General features: G+C 44.8%; 1 protein-coding gene across 1 annotated transcript; it reads left to right on the top strand.

Moving 5' to 3' along the window:
* Positions 1-7,166: 7,166 nt before the first annotated feature.
* LPAR4 (lysophosphatidic acid receptor 4) lies at positions 7,167-20,677 on the top strand. The gene is given in 7 exon segments (XM_026848498.1): positions 7,167-7,556; positions 19,042-19,401; positions 19,404-19,703; positions 19,706-19,894; positions 19,897-19,995; positions 19,998-20,100; positions 20,102-20,677. Coding segments are annotated over 6 exon segments (1,032 nt in total). The 5' UTR covers positions 7,167-7,556; positions 19,042-19,193; the 3' UTR covers positions 20,235-20,677.
* Positions 20,678-21,165: the final 488 nt, after the last annotated feature.

Below are 21,165 nucleotides of genomic sequence, written 5' to 3'. Positions count from 1 at the left end.
TTAGCCCAGACGCAAATAGCAGTTTGTAGACTTATGGACTGAAATATAATGATCCGGGGCAAAGCGGAGAGAAACAAGAAAAGCTGGAGAGAGCCTGGAATAGGCAATTCCTGCGCTAGGTCAAACAGTCAAACGTTAAAGAAATAACGTTTCTGGGTTAGGTGGACTGCAAGCAGGGAAGGATGTCAGAATCCCAGAGCACAGCAGAGAGAAAGTTTCTGTATTCTCTACGAGCTGATGTAAAATAGAGACTTGACCAGCCTAGTTCCTGAACATTGAGATCGTTTGGAGAAAAAAAAAACATACACCCCACCCACAAATGCAAAAATAATGGTCCTGACACAGAAGAGGATGAAGGAATGTAATGGAAAATAAACCTCCCAGGTTTAAACCTAACAAACCGGCCTTGTCTCCATGAGGAGGGAGGATCCCAAGGTACAGACCTTCCCCAAATACGACAGTCACTGGCTGGATGCTGCTGCCTTCTCACATTTGCTCCCAAGCTGAGCGAGGCTGTTTGCTCCTTCCCAGTAAACAGTCGTAACTGCTCCATTGCGGACTCTAGGGAACCAAGGCAGCAAGTTTCAGCGGGAAATACGATCTGTTCCCAAAATGAAAGGCAAGCTCCATTTTATTTTTATGTTTATGTATTGGCAACACACTTAGGCCTTGATGTCTGTATCAGAATCTTCCCTCTTTACTGTTCTTTTAGGCATAGCAACCTGCTCTTGTTAGGAACGCAGTCATTTTTCTGGAGCGTCTGGTAGAAGAAACCTTAAGAAAGTCTTTTTGTGGATAGAAAATGCTTCAGAAAAAAATCCACAACCCTAGGGTATTAAATATGTACTCTTCTCTCCTCAGAAACCATTTTTCAATGCGAAAAACAAGCAAGTTAGTACCAAAATAGCCTCCATGAGTCACAAAAAAAAGTAATCGAAACTATCAGAGACGGGCATTACCAACACAGCTGGTAGCATATTCCCTGGAACATCCATTGTGGAGAACCTTTCAGAGCACAAACAATCAAAACCAGAACAGACAGCCTTGAATGATGCTTTGTAAAAAGCTTAATCGCAATCAGATTGACGTGATGCCAAAGTACCATCAACAATGGGCTGGTAGAGAGCAGGAGTTAAGTGGTGGTGCAACACGAATAATACGGCTTTGATTTGCATAACACCGTCCGACTGTAAGTTTGTGCAACAGAAAAGCACACGGCTTGGCAAGATTAGCTCTGTTAATATGCTTTTCTAACACGGTCCCTAGGAGAGAAGCACAGTGTGAAGGTTTGGACCTCGGTGTGCGGCACAGACCCCACCGTGGAGCTGGGCGTTAGTCCTGGCCCAAACTTCTTTTGGGTTAAAATACTCAAAAGGGTCATCCGCTGAGAACGGCAGAGGGGAACCGCAGGTTGTACCAGCTCCCAGGTACTGCAGTGGGCTTGGATGCAAACGAAAATTGGAAATATTTAATTTTTCATCCATTCTAGCATGTTTCTTTTATCAATAAATTCTCTGATCACAGCGATGCCGTTGTGTGTTGTGATGCATCAAGAGGCTCGCGAGACTGTGAAGCTACGGAGCATGATGAGTTTTGCTAATTTAGCTCCGTTTCCATTCCCCGTTGGCCACAGAGCCATAGAGGTCGGCGCAGTGCTAAAGGCAGGAAGCCTGATGGGGCTGTCAGTCGTCCAGCATCACCCTGTGGTCTGTGGCCCAGCCAAAATCCTGGAAGCCCTGAAAACTCACTGCGTGGAAGGTGGGAACCAGGACATGCTGGTGGGGAGATCGCTCTCCCAAAAAAGATCTAAGGGAAGCAGCTGCCCTCTAGAGGGAGTGGGACCTGGGTTAATTGAGATTTCTCATGGAACAGCAGAAAACAGGCTTCCTCCTAGGGACAGGGATAGCCGAGGCAAGTGCTTCGTGCTGTACTGCCCACCCCACACGGAAAGGACCTGCCCAGAAAGCTTGCGGCCTCTTCGTTTGCAAGAACTCTTCTAAATCTGCGTATCCAAAAGCGCATCTTAAAGATGTTATTACTAATAGCCACGCTACGTTCGCTAGGTATTGCGAGTTGTGTATCACTGGACTGAAGGATTTCTTTCCAGTATACATACGCTATGGTTTTGTCTAGTTTTCTATTATTCAGCCCGTGTGGGCTTTTACCACTTCCCTCGGGAGTCTCCACTGAAGCCTAATAGTCACATTGTTAAAGAACGTTTCCTGATATTCAGCTGCTTCTTCCTTCTATTCATGCACAGCAGAATCGCAAGCTCCTGCCCGGTTGTGCCTTCAATTGTTTAAGGTGCTCCCGGCTCCCTTCAAACTCAGATTTTTTGCCATCAGAACACAGACTATATTCACCGGCTTCTCATGTCCTTTGGGTTTGTTTTGTTGAAACTTAATACCCCTGCACCGCTGCGCTCGGAGGTGCTGTCCTTGCTACTGCGCGGGGAAGTCGGCCAGCGCTGGCCCGCACCGTCTGTTGTTCTCTGCTCGCTTCGTTAACTGCTCTGCAGTGGCTCTTCCTGGCACTGTAGCTCTTCACCCTTCCCAATTCGTTTGCCGAAACTCAAGTTTACCCCAGTAAAACGCCAGCATTTACTGGTGCCACGTTACAGTCTGACTACAGCCACCGCCCCAGGAAGCTGTGCTGTACGGAACGCAGGTACTGCTGACATCGACACCACTCAAACTATCCCTGCTAAAAAAAAAACCAACAGGCTCCACCGTGCCGGGAATAGGAGCCATTGGTTGGCTATCAGTAGGATTCAGAAAAAGAATAAACCAACTCTATTTCACTCACTTTTTGTTAAAACCGTCTCTGCTCCCCCCTGCCTTGGAAACACAAAAGCAGCCGTTTCACTGCCCCCCGGGAGACGTTCAGACATCATCCTCCACCCCGATAGGAGCAACGTCGCTGAATTCTGAAACCAGGCTCCTCATCAGCTGGTTGCTGGCGGCTCACGCGGGCGGCCCAGCAGCTCTGCTGGAAAACACCTGCTCCGTTGTCCAGGGGATAAGATTTCGGCATAACTGGTGCCTCTTGTCAAAACAATGGTATACGTTACCGCGTGTTTATTAAAGCGGGGACTCTGAAGCATGCAGAAATGAAAAGCAGTCCCTTTGAACTGGGTAAAAAGAATCAACGAACTCAGATCCCCCCCCCCAAATTAGGCCAGAGCGAGTTTCTGAACTCATTCTGAAGGAGAGAGTAATCAGGTACTTCTTTCTTGCCTGAAGTAACTCCTGGATGCCGTTTCTGAAGGGAGACGTTACAGGCTAGATTTGGTCATGGAAAACTGGAAATTGTTCTGCATTATGAGGAAAATGACTAACGAGCGGCGAGTCTGCAAAAAGGAATCCCTTCTCCATTGACAAGAAAAAACTAAATACTGAAACTAACAGAGCCACGCTTGGCAGAACCTGATTAAATTGCTGCAAAACACGGAAAGCAAAGCATGGGGAAGATTGTCCAAAAGACTGACATTCTTCTAGCTTATTGGTGATGCTACATACCAAAGAAAACCATTTGTAGGGAAAAAAAAAATTAAAAATGCATGGTTTGGAGGAATATTCAGGTTCAGGCACTTGGCGCCACCAGAGGTTTCCATTTGCGTGGCCTAGCAAACGGCGTGGAACTTTTGTTTTACTTTTTACACAATGAAATACGTTTCAGCAGCTCACGATCTAACGCCTTTGCTTCGAGTTAAGTGCACTTAATAAAGCCAGGCCCTCGGGACTCCCGAGAACGCAGAGCTGCTATCGATCGGAGAAACAAATCACGGGTTAATCGGTTAATCCGTATTCGTCCTTTAGCAGACTCTGTTCACTACAAAACTGTCTGCGCTGAGAGCGATGGGGACTTTCTGGACACTCAGTCATTTCGCTGGCATCAGGAGCACTTTCCCCCAGCCCTGAAAAGCTTTGATTTGACGTTTAGAAAAGAAATATCCTGTCATTTATTCGAAAAAGGTTGTGTCGAATTAGAAAGAAATGGAATTTTTAAGTGCTGGTGGATTAACAAACCAGGGTTTTCAAATGAAACCTTCCTAACATTGCAAGGATACTGATTCAAATGGGCACTTGCTTTGGTTGTGTTTTTTTTGTTTTTTTTTTTTTTTTTTTTTTTTTAATGATTAAAAAAGGTCCTTCTGAATGCATATTTTTAAAAAACCCAAACAGGATGAGGCTTTGCGTTTCCATTTGATTCTAAAGTGAATTTTTATGGATTCGTTATAAAACTCTTCAAAAAGGATTTCAAATGGAAGCATTGACAAACCATTAAGCATGAGTAAACACTAGAGCATTAGTGAGCTCCTGAAGGGTTCTGCTACGTCTGCTCAGGAATTTTCCTTCAAAATCTTTTCCAGCAGAGACTGTGGTTTCTGTAGTGACCTTTTTTTTTTTTTCCCCCACCCAGGAAAATGTCAGTATTACTGATTTTTTCCTTTAGTTTTCCTGGGGAACATCTAAAGGAAATACTCCATTCTAATAGAATTGAACCTGTTGGTTTAATGATCCGCATGTTTCCTTTGGGGTCACCCAAATATCAACCTTATTCCACGGGAGCTGTAGTCCTAAAGCTGTGCTTAAAAACCATGAGACTTTAGGAAGCTGTGAGCCTCACTGGACGAGCAAAGGAGGCAGGACATATCGCAGACAGCCAAAATTCCTAAATATAACCGAGTTTGTAAGCTCAAGGGGTAGGAATCTGAGCAACGTGGGGTTACCCGCTTCCCCAGGCAGGGTCCCTAAACCCTCTGGTGCCACGAAGCAGCTCCTGGATGGTTCGTGTTGACCACCGCAGCCCAACAGCAGACTGTTTGCTGCCTCTTCTCTACGGGAGGGAAGGCTCCGCAGGGCCGCAGAACATCCCACACGCGCTGCCGTCCCAGGATGGACTAAAGCCATGCAATATTTAGCTACCAAATGACAAATTAAGTCTGCTGCTGCAGGAAAGCAAAGGAAGGAAGCAAGCCTTGCCAATGAATAGAGGAGGAAAGGGAAAAGCTAATGTCTCTATCATACATATTCTAGTGGCCTTTAAAATGCAATTTTGATTTGGTTGCTTCTCTTCGGCTCCTTTTGAGTGCTCACAAGTGCCCTGAAGTAAGAACTTTGGCACAATGAAGCACCGATTGACTGAAAATAGTCCGTATGTTTGACTGCAGACGAATTAAGCGTTAATCATCTGGAAATGCAATATGCGAGTCTTCTAGGCAAAATTTTTCCTTAATTCAGATGTTCCTGCCTTGCCAAAATTGATAGAAATTTCATCTGCCAGTCCAAAAGCCACCAGACCACTGACACAAGAGACAACCAAAACCACAACAGAAGTATCGTATCAGTAGGGTTTCCACGCATAAGCAGAAAATCTGAGTACTGCAAACGGGGGGTAAAACTTTTGCTTAAACATGTTATGCCTTCTCAGCAGCCGTGGTTTCCAATAAGATAACAGTCCAGTTTCCCTTGTTTTCCAAAATAACTAGAGATTATTGATGTACTGCCAATGTTTTAACAAGGAGAGCTCACTAAATCCCACCCTGTCCCAGTCTAAGATGAACACCATGGGATCAGGGTGGGGACAGAAAATGAGTTGTGCAGAGAGGAGAGATGAAGAGCCGAGGAGTCTATTCATTGTTTTTCCATTAAAGAAAACACTTGCCTGTAACTGTAACCAAGAAGAGAGGCAGCCATCTCCTTTTTTTCATGTTTGGCAAATAAACCTTTGTTAAGGGTACTTTGTTGAAATGTTTGTACTTTATTTATTTAAAAAAATATACAGAGGACGTTGATAGCAAGCATTTGTCCTGTTTAAACTGGTGTGGAGAAGGGTAAAGGCCTATGTGTATTGCTTTGGGAAATGTGCCTTGGAGGGGAGCAGGAATACGTTGCTCTGCGAACATTTTCATCGCCATTAATACCAAAACCTTTTTATTGTCCCACAGGGGAAAAGGTTGGGATTTTTTTCTTATGATCTCTAGAGGCTGGTGAGCAGCATCATGGGTCAACCTTGAGATTCTACTTTTCCAGCTTCTAGTTTTGGCTACAGCTAGCAGAAAAAGATGCTCCTTTTTAAAGGAAAAAAAAAAAAAACCAAAACCAAAAAGTGACAGGTGGCTGAATAACCTGCTCACTAGAGATGCTTTGAATTCGACGGGAACCATGGCTGCATACGAAGTTGAAAGCACTACGATGGTATAGAAAGATAGATTCCATGAGAGAAAAAAATACCATCCCCAGTCTGCTGTTAGGTTAGAGGTAACATTACAAGGAGCAGCTCTCCTGAGAGCCCTTGAAGTTCACAGCAGCTGAAAACTTTTGTGAAGAGTATTTAATTAAACCATAATTTATCTAGTGATAAAGCAAACACTCCAGATAAGCGCAGCCGCCTGCTTAAACTCCAACCGCATCAAAGTTGGTACAATTGCCACGTTCTGGCTGATACTGTTACGAGGCACAGAAGTTTGGTTTTGTGTCAAGATTTATGCTGTATTTAATCTTCAAGGAGTAATCAGTCTGCTCTCGAATGGGTTTGCCCAGCGACTGGCAGTTTTGAAGGCTGAGAGCAAGATGTTAATCTGCAAAGGGTTTCGGTGTGCTCATTCTAATCTCTATCAGTACACCCGGCTTCAAACCCATCCAAACCCCACTGCTTTCCCTAAAATGGGTGATTTCAAAAGCAGAGGTGTTGTTTAATCGGTCCCCACTGAGAGCACTCACACTCGCATAAGAATGGACCCCAGGGGGGGTGAAAAGCAGTTGCATTATACCCGAGGGCTCAGGATTTCCATGCGGCCAGCCTGAAAGTGCTCACAAGCCAGGAATGGGCAAAGCTGTTTTCTCTACGCAAGTTTACTGGTGATGCTGGCGGATTTTGCATCCTGAGCCTTCTGCCAGCCCCCCCCCCGTACTCACCCCCCACATTTGTACACAAGTGAGGGTTTGAGCATCCCTTCACCATTTACCCAGGTCGTCTGTCATCTTTACCAGCTAAAGCGGGGAAAATGGACCTTTGACCATTAGGAGCAGGAAACATCTGCACCTTCCCCACTTTCCATCCAAATCCACGCTCGTCTTTTCGTGTGTTTTATTAAACCGTGAGCCCTCAGAGGATGAGGTTGTGCAGGCTGGAGTTAGGCTGTTACATGAGCTATTCAGGATGTTATTTGCATCGACTGGATAAAAGCCTGTGGCAGCTGAGCGTGCTGCAGGAGCGAGAGACTGACCGCTGCATCAGCCACGGCCCAAGGAATAACATTAGTTCCAGCTTCACAATGAGTTGTTTACTGGCCTTGGCTGCCTGTGGGAACAGCCAAGAAGAGCGGAGGAAAAGGAGAGACAAACACAATGCGAGCGAGACGCGTTAGGTGGGAGGCTGGGCTTTAAAAGCAGGCTCAGAATTTTAAACCTGTGGAACTGGAGAGGGCTGAAAAAGAAATAAAGGGCACCGGCTGCTCCACAGCATAAACAAGCCGAGGCAAATAGCCATCCGCTTCGTTACTCCTGCTGCCGGAAGATCCTCCTCCCTGGTTTGAAGGGCTGATATTAAAGGTAAGAGATAAAAATAAAAAGCTTTTAGCTGGTGGCTCTGCTGGAAGGCGGATTCGGTGAAAGGCAGCAGCAGCTCTCGGGGTGAGCTACACAGGCAACAGCAGCCACGCTTCTCTGGAGGATTTGTAATTATGTCCCTACAGATTTGAAAGCCTACAGGTTTTCCAGCAGAAACCCAGGGCTTTCAGAGCAAACTGCTGGGGGACACGGGCTCAGACTGTTCCAGTCAGCAGCTTTGAGAAGATTTAAAAAAAAACCCAAAAAACCAACCCCAAAACCAAACCGCCCAACCTAACAACAAGCCCTTTCTAAATCTGTTTAGAAAGATATTTTATTTTTATGGCCAGCTTTGCTTTGCAGCTTCCTAGCCTTACCCAACGCTTCTCTGATTCCCAGCTCCCCCCTCTCCTCCTTACTTTTTTAATTGGAAGGAAAAATAATTACAGCTGTGCAAAGGAAAAATCCGAGATTTAACGAGCTTTTCCCTGCTCGTTTCCATCCTGCGACGCTCTCGCAGGCTGTGTCCGCCAGCTAATTGCTGAGGAAATCCACGTTGCCCATTGTCGGGCTGTCCTGAAACTGGGAATCTGAACTGGTGGTTGCCTGGGCTGGGCGATGCTCTGGAAGGGAATAATACAGCCCTGCGAGAGGGACCCAGCAGAGCCCCGGCCGCTGGGCGGGCTCAGGCACTAATAATACAGCCCTGCCCAATGGAAAGCGTTTCCTATAGAGACCCCCAAGAGTTCCCCCTGCCCACAGACCCTGCCCAGACATTGGGCCCATTCTTGTGTCCCCTTTCCCCAAGACATGATGGCTGCAGCATTCAGCGGTTTTGTTTCCTCTCTGAACAAAGGAAGGCAGACAACTGCCAGTCACTTTAGATTAAAGATGATCGGGTGAACTTTTAGACAGCCGAGCAAGCCGATCTTCCGCGTGGGACTAACTCGGTTGGCGTTCCACGCACACGGAAAGGATAAATGTGGCTGTCAGGAAGGAATCGGGCTGAAGTCTGCCGAGTCGCGGGCATGATCTCAGCCCTGGCCGCTCCGCCGCGGTAAGTTTCTATTTCCTCACTTTCTAACTCAGCAGAAAAGCATTCAGATTTAATGTCAGCTGCTAAAAAAAAAAAAAAAAAAAAAAAAAAAAAATGAAATCTGAAGGCTCAGACAAATCTGGGGATGAAGCTAGCCAGGCAGATGAACTCGAGTTGTACATTTCAGTGCAGATTAGCGATGTTTTTTCTATACAGATCTCATTCCTCTTACTTGAGCTGTGCTATAGTTGGGATGGGAGAGGCGAATGTTTCTGTTTAAAGTGAGAAAGATGATCTCCAAGTTTTCGGAAAGTAATCGCTATGTGAGCTACTCTTCCAAACTGTTGCAGTGGAAATTGTTCTAATTCACATTGTAATGCTCATTTGTGTCACTGCAGATGACAACTTAAGGACTTTTCTATCCCTGTTGTTTCAGATTTGTGAAAAATATCCCTTGATTAGGGCTTTTTTTTTTTTTTTTCTTACTTTAAGTCAATATATCATAGAGACACTTAAATATAAGCTTGAAACAGGGTTGTATATAAACATGGCATAGACTTTCAGTGCTACATGCTTTCAGCTTCATGTAACGTGAGATCTGGTTCCTACAAGTGATATTAAAAATTAAGAAACAGATTATATATTTTTATACTGCAAAACTTTAAAAAAAAATATTTATATCACTTTGGCTTTCATTTGTGGCTAAAAAATCTACTCCTTTTAAGCTCAGTGGCAAAGTTCCACGAGAAAATTCAAATACAGCTTTAAGCAGATTAAAAAAAAAAAAATGATGCCAGAAGTAAAATGAATGATGAACAACACAATCTAAAGATGCAGCTGTTTGGAAGAAATAGGATTTAACACAATGTAAGCCCACTGCAGAAGAATTTGCAAGAAAAGTCTGGGCTTTTTAATGACACTCCTTAATCTTTGTTTGAGAGGACACATTGTGTGTTTTTGTATTACTGCTCTATACGCACAGAACAGTAAAACCCAGAGGATGGGAAGTGCAAAGTTCACAGGTCGGTGATAAGGATATTCCCCCCTCATAGCACTTCTCCATCTTCTTTCCCTTACTAATGTTCTGAAAGCTAAAATAAAACAGGCAGGAAACTAACCCTGGTACTTCAGGGGGTTCAAAACCTCTGCATTTTAAAGGCAAGCCCTGAAAAACATGGGAGGGAGGAAGGGAGTGGGAGGCTGAGCATACATTTCACTTTAATCCTTTGAGACTAAAAATGAGACTCCTCCTTAACCGGGGTTAGGTCAATTGATAAAAATCAGTGTCTTTCAAATTCTGGAGTTAGGAGCTCAGCTCATACACAGACAAACAGAACCAAGGCCTGAAGTAACTACCTATTCCCTTTCATTCAGAGTATTGTAATGAGACAAAAAAAAAAAAAAAAAAAAAAAGTGAAAACCTGCACCTCCCATTTTTCTGAGAAGCAGCAATTGAAACATTGTGCCGGTGCCAGCGGGAGGATGCACTCCCAGCTGTAAGATGGTTGCCCTCCTCTCCAGCCTCTGACCTCGCGGCTTGAGCACAGAGCAGGAATTGAGGCAGTTTTACCCAAACCTTGGGCCAGATCCTGACAAAAGGGTGCATTGTAGGAGGGCATGTTACTTCTGGAACAGCGGGTGAGAAGACTGTTTCCTGGGGAGAGCAGTACCTGGCAAAACAATTTGGGACTCCGTTATCGCAGTGCTGCCTTGGCACTTACAGCGTGGCCGCTTGCAGCCGTACGTATTTATGCCAACGTTTGTGATGCATCCGTGCAGGCTGCAGCAAACGGGTTAGAGCATATTTGAGTGTGGGGGCTCTATTTACTGACGGCTGAGTGTTGCTGGCCAGGTGTACACGGATGACGTGGTGGTCCCGGCCTGACGTGCTCCAGGATCACAAATGAGACTCCAGTGAGCCGCCCCATTCACGGGCGGAGGTGGGTGAGGATGGCTCCTGGAGCACACATCCAGCCTCAGCAGGTCTTTCCAGGTCAAGCGTGCATGCAGAGACTCACTCTGCTCCTTCACACGTTGCTCCTCCTCCGTAAATAAGGATCCGATTTAGTCTCAGGGAAGGGAAGCCACCACCTTTCACAAAAGGCAAATTCTCTCCTTGAAAAGAGGAGCTCTTTATTCACGAGACAGACAGTGGCTCTGCAAGACTTCCATCTCCCCAGTTCAGCCCCATAAAAGGGGGTAAAGATCCACCCCGCTGCAGAGCCAAACTAGCCTTAGCTGACCAGCTGCAAGGAAAATTTTCTGATTTATTTGTAATGGTTTGGTTTTGTAGGAAAAAAAAATAATTAAAAAGTCTCTTTATCTTGGCAAGTGCAATTGAGGACACTCATCAGTCCCTAAGCCCTGAGACAAAGGTGCGTGCTATCAACAGAGGAGATTGTTTCCTCTCTACAGAAGATGATCTCATAATATTTTGAGTACCTATTATGCCTGTAAACAGCCGCAGTGGAAGCTTCTCTTCTTGTCTAATACTACCCCCATTTTAATTTCTTGAACCTGCAGATAATGCACCATCTTCTGCCCAAGCACGTTTGCTTTTACGTGGTAAATGGAAATTACCATATTTAGCAGTAAAAGCATGATTTCTAAGAAACTTCGCTACAGAAATATTGCTCGCTGGCTGAGATTTGATATTTTTGCATTGAGAAGTAATTCCTCTTTTAGCACATTTGTGCTAATTTACCCTCTTGTAGCTTTGATTGAAAAACCCCGTAGCTGGGTGCTGTGCTTCCTCACGCATCCTCTCATTATACACCGCTGAATATTTTTCAAGACCTTAATGTTCTTCTTCAGAGGGGAGGTGAGGGAGATGACACGGAACCCCAAGTCTTGCCTCCAAATTTCTGGCTGGGAAACGTGCAGCCCGGAGAACAGGGAGCCCAGCAGCTCCAGCACTCAGAGGCCAGGCCACGGGAGCAGACGAAGCTACGGCTGACGATACCCACCCAGCCCAGACTGCTGTCAAAAGAGAGTTCTCAAACCTTCCCCTTTTCCCCCCAGAATAGAGCAATTTGAGAGACAAAGTGTTGTTTTATCAACTCCTTCCGGTAAATAAATGCAGGGCACAGATCCTTCAAGGTCCTGAGCACCGGTACAGAGCAGGGATTGGCATCTGCCCGCTGACAGGCTGTGCTCAGCACCCACGAGGAAACCAGCCTTGCACCCGGTTTAGCTTGCAAAAGTTTGTGCTGTGGTGCTGGTGGCTGGATGGAAGCTTGTTGGTGTTAATGTAGGCAAGGGGAAAAAAACCAAACCAAAACAAAACACCAACAACCACCAGCCTGTAATTTTTGGATAAATGGAGGTGAAAGTTCAGCTTTCCTGCTTCAGCAAAAGGGACTGCAGAGGAACCAGCCCAGAGCCACGGCCCTGGGTGAGAGCAGTCAAACGAGGCTGGGGTGAAAGGAGGGCTTCATGCGGCTGCAGGCGCCTCGCCAGGAGCCCAGTCAAGGAGCCAAAAAGCCAAGCAATCACCAAGGAACCACTGGAAATTGTCAGAGAAAGCAAAAAAAAGAAGCTTTTTGGGCAGGACGCTGACTGGAAAGTGTTTTGGAACCGTAAGCAAATAAACTGAGTCCTGTTGTTGGATTCCCCAGTGGTTCAGGGAAACAGGACTCTCTTATTTTTTACTTTTTTTTTCTTGACCACGCTTTGTAAATAAACAGGGCTACATCAAAGACACAGCTACCTCCATCACCAAGTTCTACTTCTGAATGAAACAACCTATAAATCTTCAAGTATTGGGTCAAACAGCATAACCCTGCTGTTCATCATTTTTTTTTTTCTTTGCATCTAAGTCTTCTCTTATTGGGATTTCTATTGAATCTAGCAACACTATTATAAAGCAATCTCCCCTTAGTGAGAGACTTGAGGGTCAAACAAAAGCAGTATTCCTACAGTCCTCCATCATCAGACTGAGCTTCACGGGCAAGCAACAAAGTCCCTCTTACAAAACAATGCAAACATTGCTGCGAAGTCTGGGGTGAATTCTGTAATTTCTGGGCGGTGGACCAGACCTCTGATAGTAGTGGATGGGGAAGGCCAAGGCACATCAAGGGTTAAAGGGGTGATGTAAATGGAGAGAGACATTCTCAGTGAAAACAAAAAGAGAGTCATGCCCTGAGGATCAGTGTCTGAATATGGGGTAAGTCAGTTCACTATTCTCTTCAGAAGGAAACATTTTAATTAGCTCAATACAAAACAGATACAGCACAGAGAAGTCACCATGAGCAGGAAATGCTTTGTAAGTCTCAGAGGACAGTTAGGAGACAACGGCGTGCTGACCAATTAAAAAAAAAAAAAAAAAAATGCCTTTAGGATTAGGTCCAATAGGCTCAGGTTTCCACTTCCCGGCTCCATCTTGGAGAAGAATTAAATTGGGGTCCTGCTGCAATTCGTCCGCTGACTTCCAGGCACAGAAAGTACCTGTTGAACTTGGAGGGTCTGGGAGGTTCCCAGAGAGCCAAAGCCACCCCAAGGCAGGGGGAAAGGAGGGGCCGGTGTGCCCCCACCTAGTCCCACCAAGTCCCTGGGATCACTCTTGGTGGCTGAGAGAAGGGAAACACCTCACGGGCTCCTGTGTTTTGGTTTTTTCCCTATAAAGGAGGATTTGAAGCAGACAGCGAAGCCTGACTGACTGAAACGATCGCAAGTAACTCATGATTTCACCTTCCTACCAGGTGCAGGAGACATTATTACACCCATGGCAAATACCGGGGAATGAAAGTACCGATGGTATTGAAGACCCTTGCACAATAAGTGTCAAAGCCATGAATAAGAGCCTTCCCTGCCTTGTCTTTTATGCTAATCATCAGAAAACGTCCCCCTTTTGCCCAGCATACCGGCTAGGCATTCACTCTGATAAAACGCAGGGAAGAATGGCTCTTTGAAGCTACAGAAACCTTTGGTGGACTTCAAAGTCATACTTTTGTCTACTTCTTTCCTACTGTTCTCAGATACATCACTTCGGATTAGTAAATGAAAGAGATTAAAGCATTTCTACTTGCCATCGCTTCATATAGTCAATAGTGCTTTGTTTACCGGCAGCTGCTTTGTTTCCCAGTGTCTAATCCCACCCTTTCTCCTGCTCCTCCCGTACCACGGAACAAACGTAGGCGAAGGTCACCGTGAAACTGCAGGAAGCTCTGGGGAGGATGGAGAACTCACAGCAAGCTGGTCGGTCTAAAAGCCAACCCCAGACTTGGTGTCCCAAGCCATTTCCCATCCCCAGCCACCTCCCATCTGCAGCCGCCGCCGGGTCCAGCAGCGCCTGCTGTTGCTGGTACAGTTTTCCATGAGCCCACACTGCTGGCACTGGGAAAAACCGAGCCAGCATCACCGTGCACCACAGCTACTGCCCCGGCAGCCTCAAAAAGGGAAAAGCCAGCAACCACATTCCCCCAGACTAGAGGTTGTTCTTGTAACTGCTTTCAGTTAATGCTCTCCAAGTTCTCTGCACCCAAAAATAACCAGTGAGATGTTATTGAAAAGAGAAAGTATTAGTAAGTGGAGATCCCGTTGCAGGCACTGAGGTATTGCAAGAGCAGCAAAGCAGCGGGGAACTCAGCGGTGAGATGGTTTTGTTGTTTTCCATCCCTGCTTTGCTTTCTTTGAATTCACATTTTGTGGTTTTCAAGTCGAGTAAGCCTTTAGAATCATCACCTAGGTTGGAAAAGAAGATCATCTAGTCCAAATAAGAAATGATAGTTTGATGGGGTTACTGTGGCTAATCCGTGCTGCCATAGGATTGTCAGAAATGTTTACTTTTTCAGGTAGAAAAGGTTTCTTGTTCATCTATTAGGTCCGTATTCAACCTTACCAAAGTACTCATACCAATCTGGAAGAGTCCAAGTCCTACAGCCTTATGCAGATTTATCATCTATGCAAAAACCTTCCAAAAAAAACCAAACTGCTCCCCTCCCAACACAACCAAACCTTGTTTTGAGCCTTCCGCATAGTTAAAGTGGAGTGAAGGAGGGAAATAAAACCTAAGAAATTGAAGAAACGATAAGAGTTGGTGGTTGCAAAGCCGTAACCATGGGCTCAGTGGTGGGAGCGAGTTACACATCCTACGATCATTGCACCAACTGGGTGAGTAACAGGGAAGCGAAACCCTCTAATGAATGTAGTTCTTGTCAGGAGAGGGCATAAAGCACATGCTGTGCCCCAAGGAAAATACTTATTCATTTCCAAGGTCAGGGTCTGAGACGTACCAAAACACAAGTGCTGCCATAACCTGCAGAGACATTGCTGGACGAAACCCAGAGAAAAGCCCCCCAAAAGCCAGGATGCCCACGTTTTGATCTGTCAGTTTTGGGTTTCTGTACCTAAAAACCCCTTTGTCTCACAGGAATTGGAGGTAGCCTGATCCCACATAATGATAGAAAAGAGATCGTTCAGATTTGAACAGTTATCACTTTTGGTCCGTATCAGAGCTCGCACGAAAAGGTTTTGCAGCATTGAGTTATTTAAACGGCCCCACAGAGGATGTCCTACTTACTCAGACTGTAAAATTTATCTTACATCTCATATAAGAAGAAAAATTGAAGATGCAAAAATGTCAGTCCCAAACTTCACACTGGTTTTCCTGACCTCAGTTTGAGGGACTTGTGGAGAACGGGACATGGATGCAGCAGAAAGACTGGGCTTAAGGGAATCACAGAATAAGAATTTAAAGTGTGCTCTTTTACCTGCAGTAATTTTCCGTACTAACAAAAGGTTGATCTGAATTAAGCTGCGAGCTGGCTGTTGTGAAGCTTTCTTGGGGTGCCAGGAGGAGGAAATAAAAGAATTGTAAACAGGATCCTCGTGCACTGTAGGAAGCAATACGCAGTTTTCCTTTCTTTTCAGTGCTTGGAAGAAGGGGTGTGTGTGTGTGTGTGTCACTACAATAAAAGGCAAATGGGAGCAAACCCTGTCAGCTACTCTGCTGAACTCCGTAACTCTGAGAATAACAGGGTTACGCGAGTAAGCGGCAGCTGCTGCAGGTTGGCTTGTACCTTCCCCACTGCAGGAGGGAATATTCTCGCTATTACCACATGAAACAGGCTGTGTATTCTGTTAGGGTACCACTTCTGACAACAGCAAGATGCCTTTCTCCCCTCACGTACTGCTCCCCATTTTAGATACAGGTTTTAAGGTTCCGGCCTGCCCGAAATACAGAACAGTAAAGCAGTTTTCTTCATATTCACGTAAACTCAGCACTTTAAAATGTATTGCTAGATTTTTTATTTTTTTTTTTCCCCCCAGCAAGGCAATAGCGGTGGCGAACGCAGTGTGCATGAAGAGCATCCTACTGCTTGGTGAAGGGAGGAAAGTGACTTTTACGTTCAGAAAACTAAATCTGTAGACTCATGCTGCAGAATTTAAGGCACATGGCCGAGTGTCAAAGCAGCTTGGCAGCCTGTTGAAACACCTCGGGGTTGGATAGGTAAACAACAAAGGCCGATATTTGAAAGACCATAACGCAGCTAGACAATTGCTGGCAGGGAATTCCTATAGACTTATACACCAGAAAAACTGGTGTTTGACCTTGTGGCTGTCTGCGGCAGAGCAGGGAAAAAAAAAAAAAAAAAGAATCAAGTGATGGAGCATCTTTTCTTCTGTGTAACGAGTATCTGGGTCAGGCTGCTGGCAACGACCACTGATGTCAGTAGTAAAGGTAAGCATTTCCAAGCCGCCTTTTCAAACCTGCTGCGTCAGGCTGAGTTTTTGAGGAACAGCCAAAATCCTGCACAGATTGGAAAGTGGCGTTTCCAGCGACCTCCCAGGCACGCGGCTACGTAAGGTTTTGAAGGACACCCAATCCCTCTCAAACCTCCCCGGTTAGGACCCAGGCACGAAGCCTGGGCCAAGGGGACTCTGGCACACCTGGGTTTTACACACAGCAGAAGAAAAGGGTCTACTTATGGAGGTTAAATTTCAGTATAAACAAAAATTGCTGCTGATGGAGATAGCATGCAGTCTCTTTCTTTACTGAAAGAGAGTTACAAGCCAAGAATTTAATGTATTAGGCTGAAGGTTAAGCTAAGAGGCACAGCTATTCCTGTTGGAGCTCATGTGTGCTTTTGGATCCAACTAAGTTCTTGCTTAAAAGCCCTTCAACGTGCAGGCGAGACCTTCACTTATCCAGATGACCATGTCTTCAAAGAAAGCGCCCCTTTGAGATTTTACTCCTATCCCTTTCATATGTTTAAATGTTTGGTATCTTTTTTAGGTCATTTCACACAAAGTTCATTTAGCCATGACTTTAATAGGAAAAACATGGAGGTGGGTGCAAAACCACAAAGGGGCGCAAGGAACATTGCTCCCCTACACAGCCCGTTCCCTACTCAGCTGCCTGCCCCCAAAACCCTGTACAATTTGCATAAGGGAGTGCCGCAGAGAGAACCCAACTCCTCTCTCATTGCTACACAGTCAACAGCAAACAGATAAGGGCGCGTCTGCTTCTGGTTTGAACATTTGCTACTTCAGGATAGCATCACAAATGCGTAACTCAACGTGCAACTCGAAAGAAGAGTTTACTAAATTGGGTGAAGAGCACGTACCAAAGCTGCCTGCAAAAATCACAGGGAACTGAAGTAGTTTGAGGCACACACAGAGTAACCAGCCAGAAGAGCAGAGACACGACTTGTAACTCCCCCAAAGAGCCCCCAGCATCACTTCACCGCCCAGACCTGCAGAGAGCATGAACCCTCCCCAACAGGAGGGACCTAATAGCTCCAAGTCACCTTTTTGGATGTCAAAAGGTTCGAGTCATTTGAAAGTCTGAGAAGGGAGATCTCAGAAAGGAGATCCAACTCATCTGTAAGGCGCACAGGCAAGGTGCTGCGTGTTCTCTGGGTCACAAGCAGGTTTTTGTAAAGCCTGCGGTTGTCGCGGTGCTCCCAGGTGAGGGCAGAATTGCACCTTCCATCTGGCCAAGCTGTGGCTATTCCATATTTCTCAACACTTGACGTTTTACCAGCTGGCTCGCCGATGGTCTGCGTGCAAGAACAACTGTCAGCAGGAGCTTTTTTCGGTAGGAAAACATATGGAAAACATTTGATTTTGATCAGTTTGCATCCCCAATTGTCCTGATGCCATGCTTTCTTCCCCAGTTTATTTGTTTGTATGTTGCCATTTCAACCTTTAACACAACTCAGTTACATGTTTGCTGTTGAAACTACTTTGTCAGAGGATCACTTTCTGGAGAGGAACCTACTCTTTACAAGGGTTTCACCTCTCTAAATTACTCCGTAGTTGTAGCTACTAAGATGTTTCTAGATTACAGGAAGACTGCAAACTTTGGTTTATATTTGCTTGCTGTGCTTTACAAGGCAAAGGCCTTTCCCTTAGTTATCCGGCTTTGCTCCACATTTCCAAGATATACCGACTGCTGTGCTCGCGTCCCAACTCACAACCCTCCTCGCTCCAATGAGAGCAACTTTCCAACTCCTTATCCTCACAGGCCTTAAAAACAATACATCAAATAGCAATAAGAGAACATCAAGACAGTTCAGAAAACACTTATTTCCAAGAAGCAGCGCGCTTACTTCAACGCTACACTCCTCTAAAGCTTGCTGAATTGGGACAGAGACTTACGAGAGTGTAGTTTATGAGATTTCCCAAATTTCAGCTTCTCAACCTTGACAAAGAGTAGAAATGAAATGAAGCTGTCGGTATGGCTTAAAGGAGCCCTTTCTGGGAAAGTATTTTACATTTGCAAAAAGAGTCCTTTTAAAAGAAGTAATACTATTTTTTGTAGAAATTTTTAAGGAAAAAAAAAAAAAGCGCAACATTTTCCAGAAGCGGCAAGCGTAACTTTGGAAAGTATTTTTGAAAAACATTTCTGAAATATAACATTTCAGTGCTTCACTTTGAAAAGCATGCGTAAGGATGCTCCTATATTCAAGTAGAAAGGCAAACCAGTATTTTAACATAAGTTTGGGGTTAACACTTTTGCATCAAAAAAAAAAAATGTCGCAAACCCACAGAACTTTCACTTTTGCACAGTTAAGCAAACACTAAAACTTTCAGCTTCTTTCTCCTCTTGTTACAAGTTTAAGTGAATATTTCAGACTGATTCTATACCTGGGTGATATCGTGGGTCCAGGATTTAATTTCTTTCCAAGCACACTGGGCCAATTCCATCTCAAATTTTAAAGAAAAACCTTTCCAAGCGGAAAGTTGGAATTAGTGATCATTCTCCTTCCAATAGGAGGACGAGGGAGCGACGGGGGAAGGAAAGGAAAGGCTGAGTACAGTAACTGCTGTGTTCAACTTTGAAAAATCCCGGTAATAGTGGAATTTATAAAGACTACCTTGAAAACTAATTACTGGTCTTGTTTTCACTTCCATTCACTAAAAGGAAATAGTCCGTGTTCTCTTGCACAGCCACTTTAGGTGACAGCAGGTGCAAGACTGATGGCATCTTATTTCTCTTTCCTTTAGGATGAAAGGACTCGCGAGGGAGACGTGGTAGCAAGGCGTCAAGCGACCTTCCTGGAATGTGTTCTTCAGGAAGGGACCAGACCGCTGCCTTATTTTATGGATGTCACTGAAGTAGACTTTGAAGCTCCTTGGAAGCACATCACAAACTTGGCATGGGAAACCACAGCAACAACCATACCTGTTTGACAGATGATTCTTTTAAGTACAACTTGTATGGAGCCGTGTACAGTGTGGTCTTCATCCTTGGTTTGATCACTAACTGTGCCTCCCTCTTTGTTTTCTGCTTTCGGATGAAAATGAGAAGCGAAACAGCCATTTTCATGACCAACCTGGCTGTTTCAGATTTGCTGTTTGTGTTTACTTGCCTTTTAAAATTTTTTACAATTTCAACAGGCATTGGCCTTTTGGAGACAGCCTGTGCAAGATTTCTGGTACAGCATTTCTCACTAACATCTACGGGAGCATGCTGTTCCTCACCTGCATCAGCGTTGACCGTTTCCTTGCTATCGTCTATCCGTTCCGATCTCGCACCATTAGGACCAGGAGAAATTCCGCCATAGTCTGTGCCGGTGTTTGGATACTGGTCCTCAGCGGTGGAATTTCAGCTTCATTATTCTCCACAACCAACATTTCCAACACCAGCACAACCTGTTTTGAAGGTTTTCCAAACGTATCTGGAAAACCTATCTGTCTAAGATCACTATATTTATTGAAGTGGTAGGATTCATAATTCCTTTGCTACTCAACCTTACGTGCTCTTCTTTAGTTCTCAGGACTCTCCGGAAACCTGCCACTTTGTCTCAGATTGGGACGAACAAAGAGAAAGTATTGAAAATGATCATTGTGCATGTGGCCATTTTGTCGTGTGCTTTGTACCCTACAATTCCATACTCTTCTTGTATGCTCTTGTGCGGTCCCAGACAATAGCAAACTGCTCCTTGGAGAGGTTTGCGAGGACATGTACCCAATCACGTTGTGCATCGCAACAATGAACTGCTGCTTTGACCCGTTCATCTATTACTTTACGTCAGAATCCTTCCAGAAGTCTTTCAACATAACCCCAGATAAAAATGGATTCTCTTTTCAAGACTGAGACACCTCTAACAAAGACTGCACTACCAGCACCACAGGATGAAATAAGTGACCAGGCTATTACGAACGGAGGAGACCCAACATCTGAATCACATTTCTAGTGAGATGTTTACACATAGCGTTATCCCCCGTTAACTTTTCATTGACACCACGCGTGGAATAATTCAGAATACGTGGGTTCACGCGTGGTGTTGATGAAGAAAAGGTGCTGGGCGGTAACTACACAGGTAGACAAATCCTTACACTGGGATGGTCCCATCAGATGCAACAGGTGAACATGAAATGTAAAAATCCCCATGGATCTCCCTTTGGAGATTAGGGATAGGTAACAACATATGCGCCAACTAAGGAGGGAACAGGACAGCTTCTTTAATCAGAAGATGCCAACATTTGGCATTTTTTTTTTTTCCCCCAGCAGTTGATATGGGACTAGTTGAGAAATAGAAAATTTAATTTTCTTAGAGATACCTGCCAATATTTCATGCCTTCTGGAGATGCATCTTCATATGTTAACTCAATAACTTCACACTATGTATGTTTGCTTTAAAAGGCATAATAAAAGCTTTTGGCTTTTCCTTATTTCACTGCAAGAATATACATCCTGGTTTTACAAGATACAGGCATTTATTGTACGGAGAGGTTTGAAGTGTAAACAATCGTTTTGAAAGTAGGAAGAACAGTTGCTTGGCGATAGAAGAGAAAAAATAATGAGAAAAGAGTAATTAATAATGCCGTTTTGAAATGAGATGTTTTGTCTTTGTCAGATTAAGCTGCCTTTTAATTTATTTTAAATGCCACCTCTAGGGAGACATAAAGAGCTCATTACTGCTCTGTTGCACCTGGGCTTTTATATCCCAGGATATATACGTGAGTATTTCTGGTAAGGGCTAAACTATAAAGTCAGCTGAAAGAAGGGGCTTGAAAGCCCAGAGTTCTCACAAGAGCAAATCTTTTACACTGGATCAAGTACAGCTGAAGGGCTGAAGAACCGCAGAGTCCTGACCTTACTAAAGAGCTTGTCTGGACACAGAC

The sequence above is a fragment of the Athene cunicularia genome (assembly GCF_003259725.1).
Source record: "Athene cunicularia isolate RWA chromosome 4 unlocalized genomic scaffold, athCun1 chr4_part3, whole genome shotgun sequence".
Classification (NCBI taxonomy): domain Eukaryota; kingdom Metazoa; phylum Chordata; class Aves; order Strigiformes; family Strigidae; genus Athene; species Athene cunicularia.
Note: the sequence above shows the minus strand (reverse complement) of the source record. Positions and strands in the feature narration are given on the sequence as shown.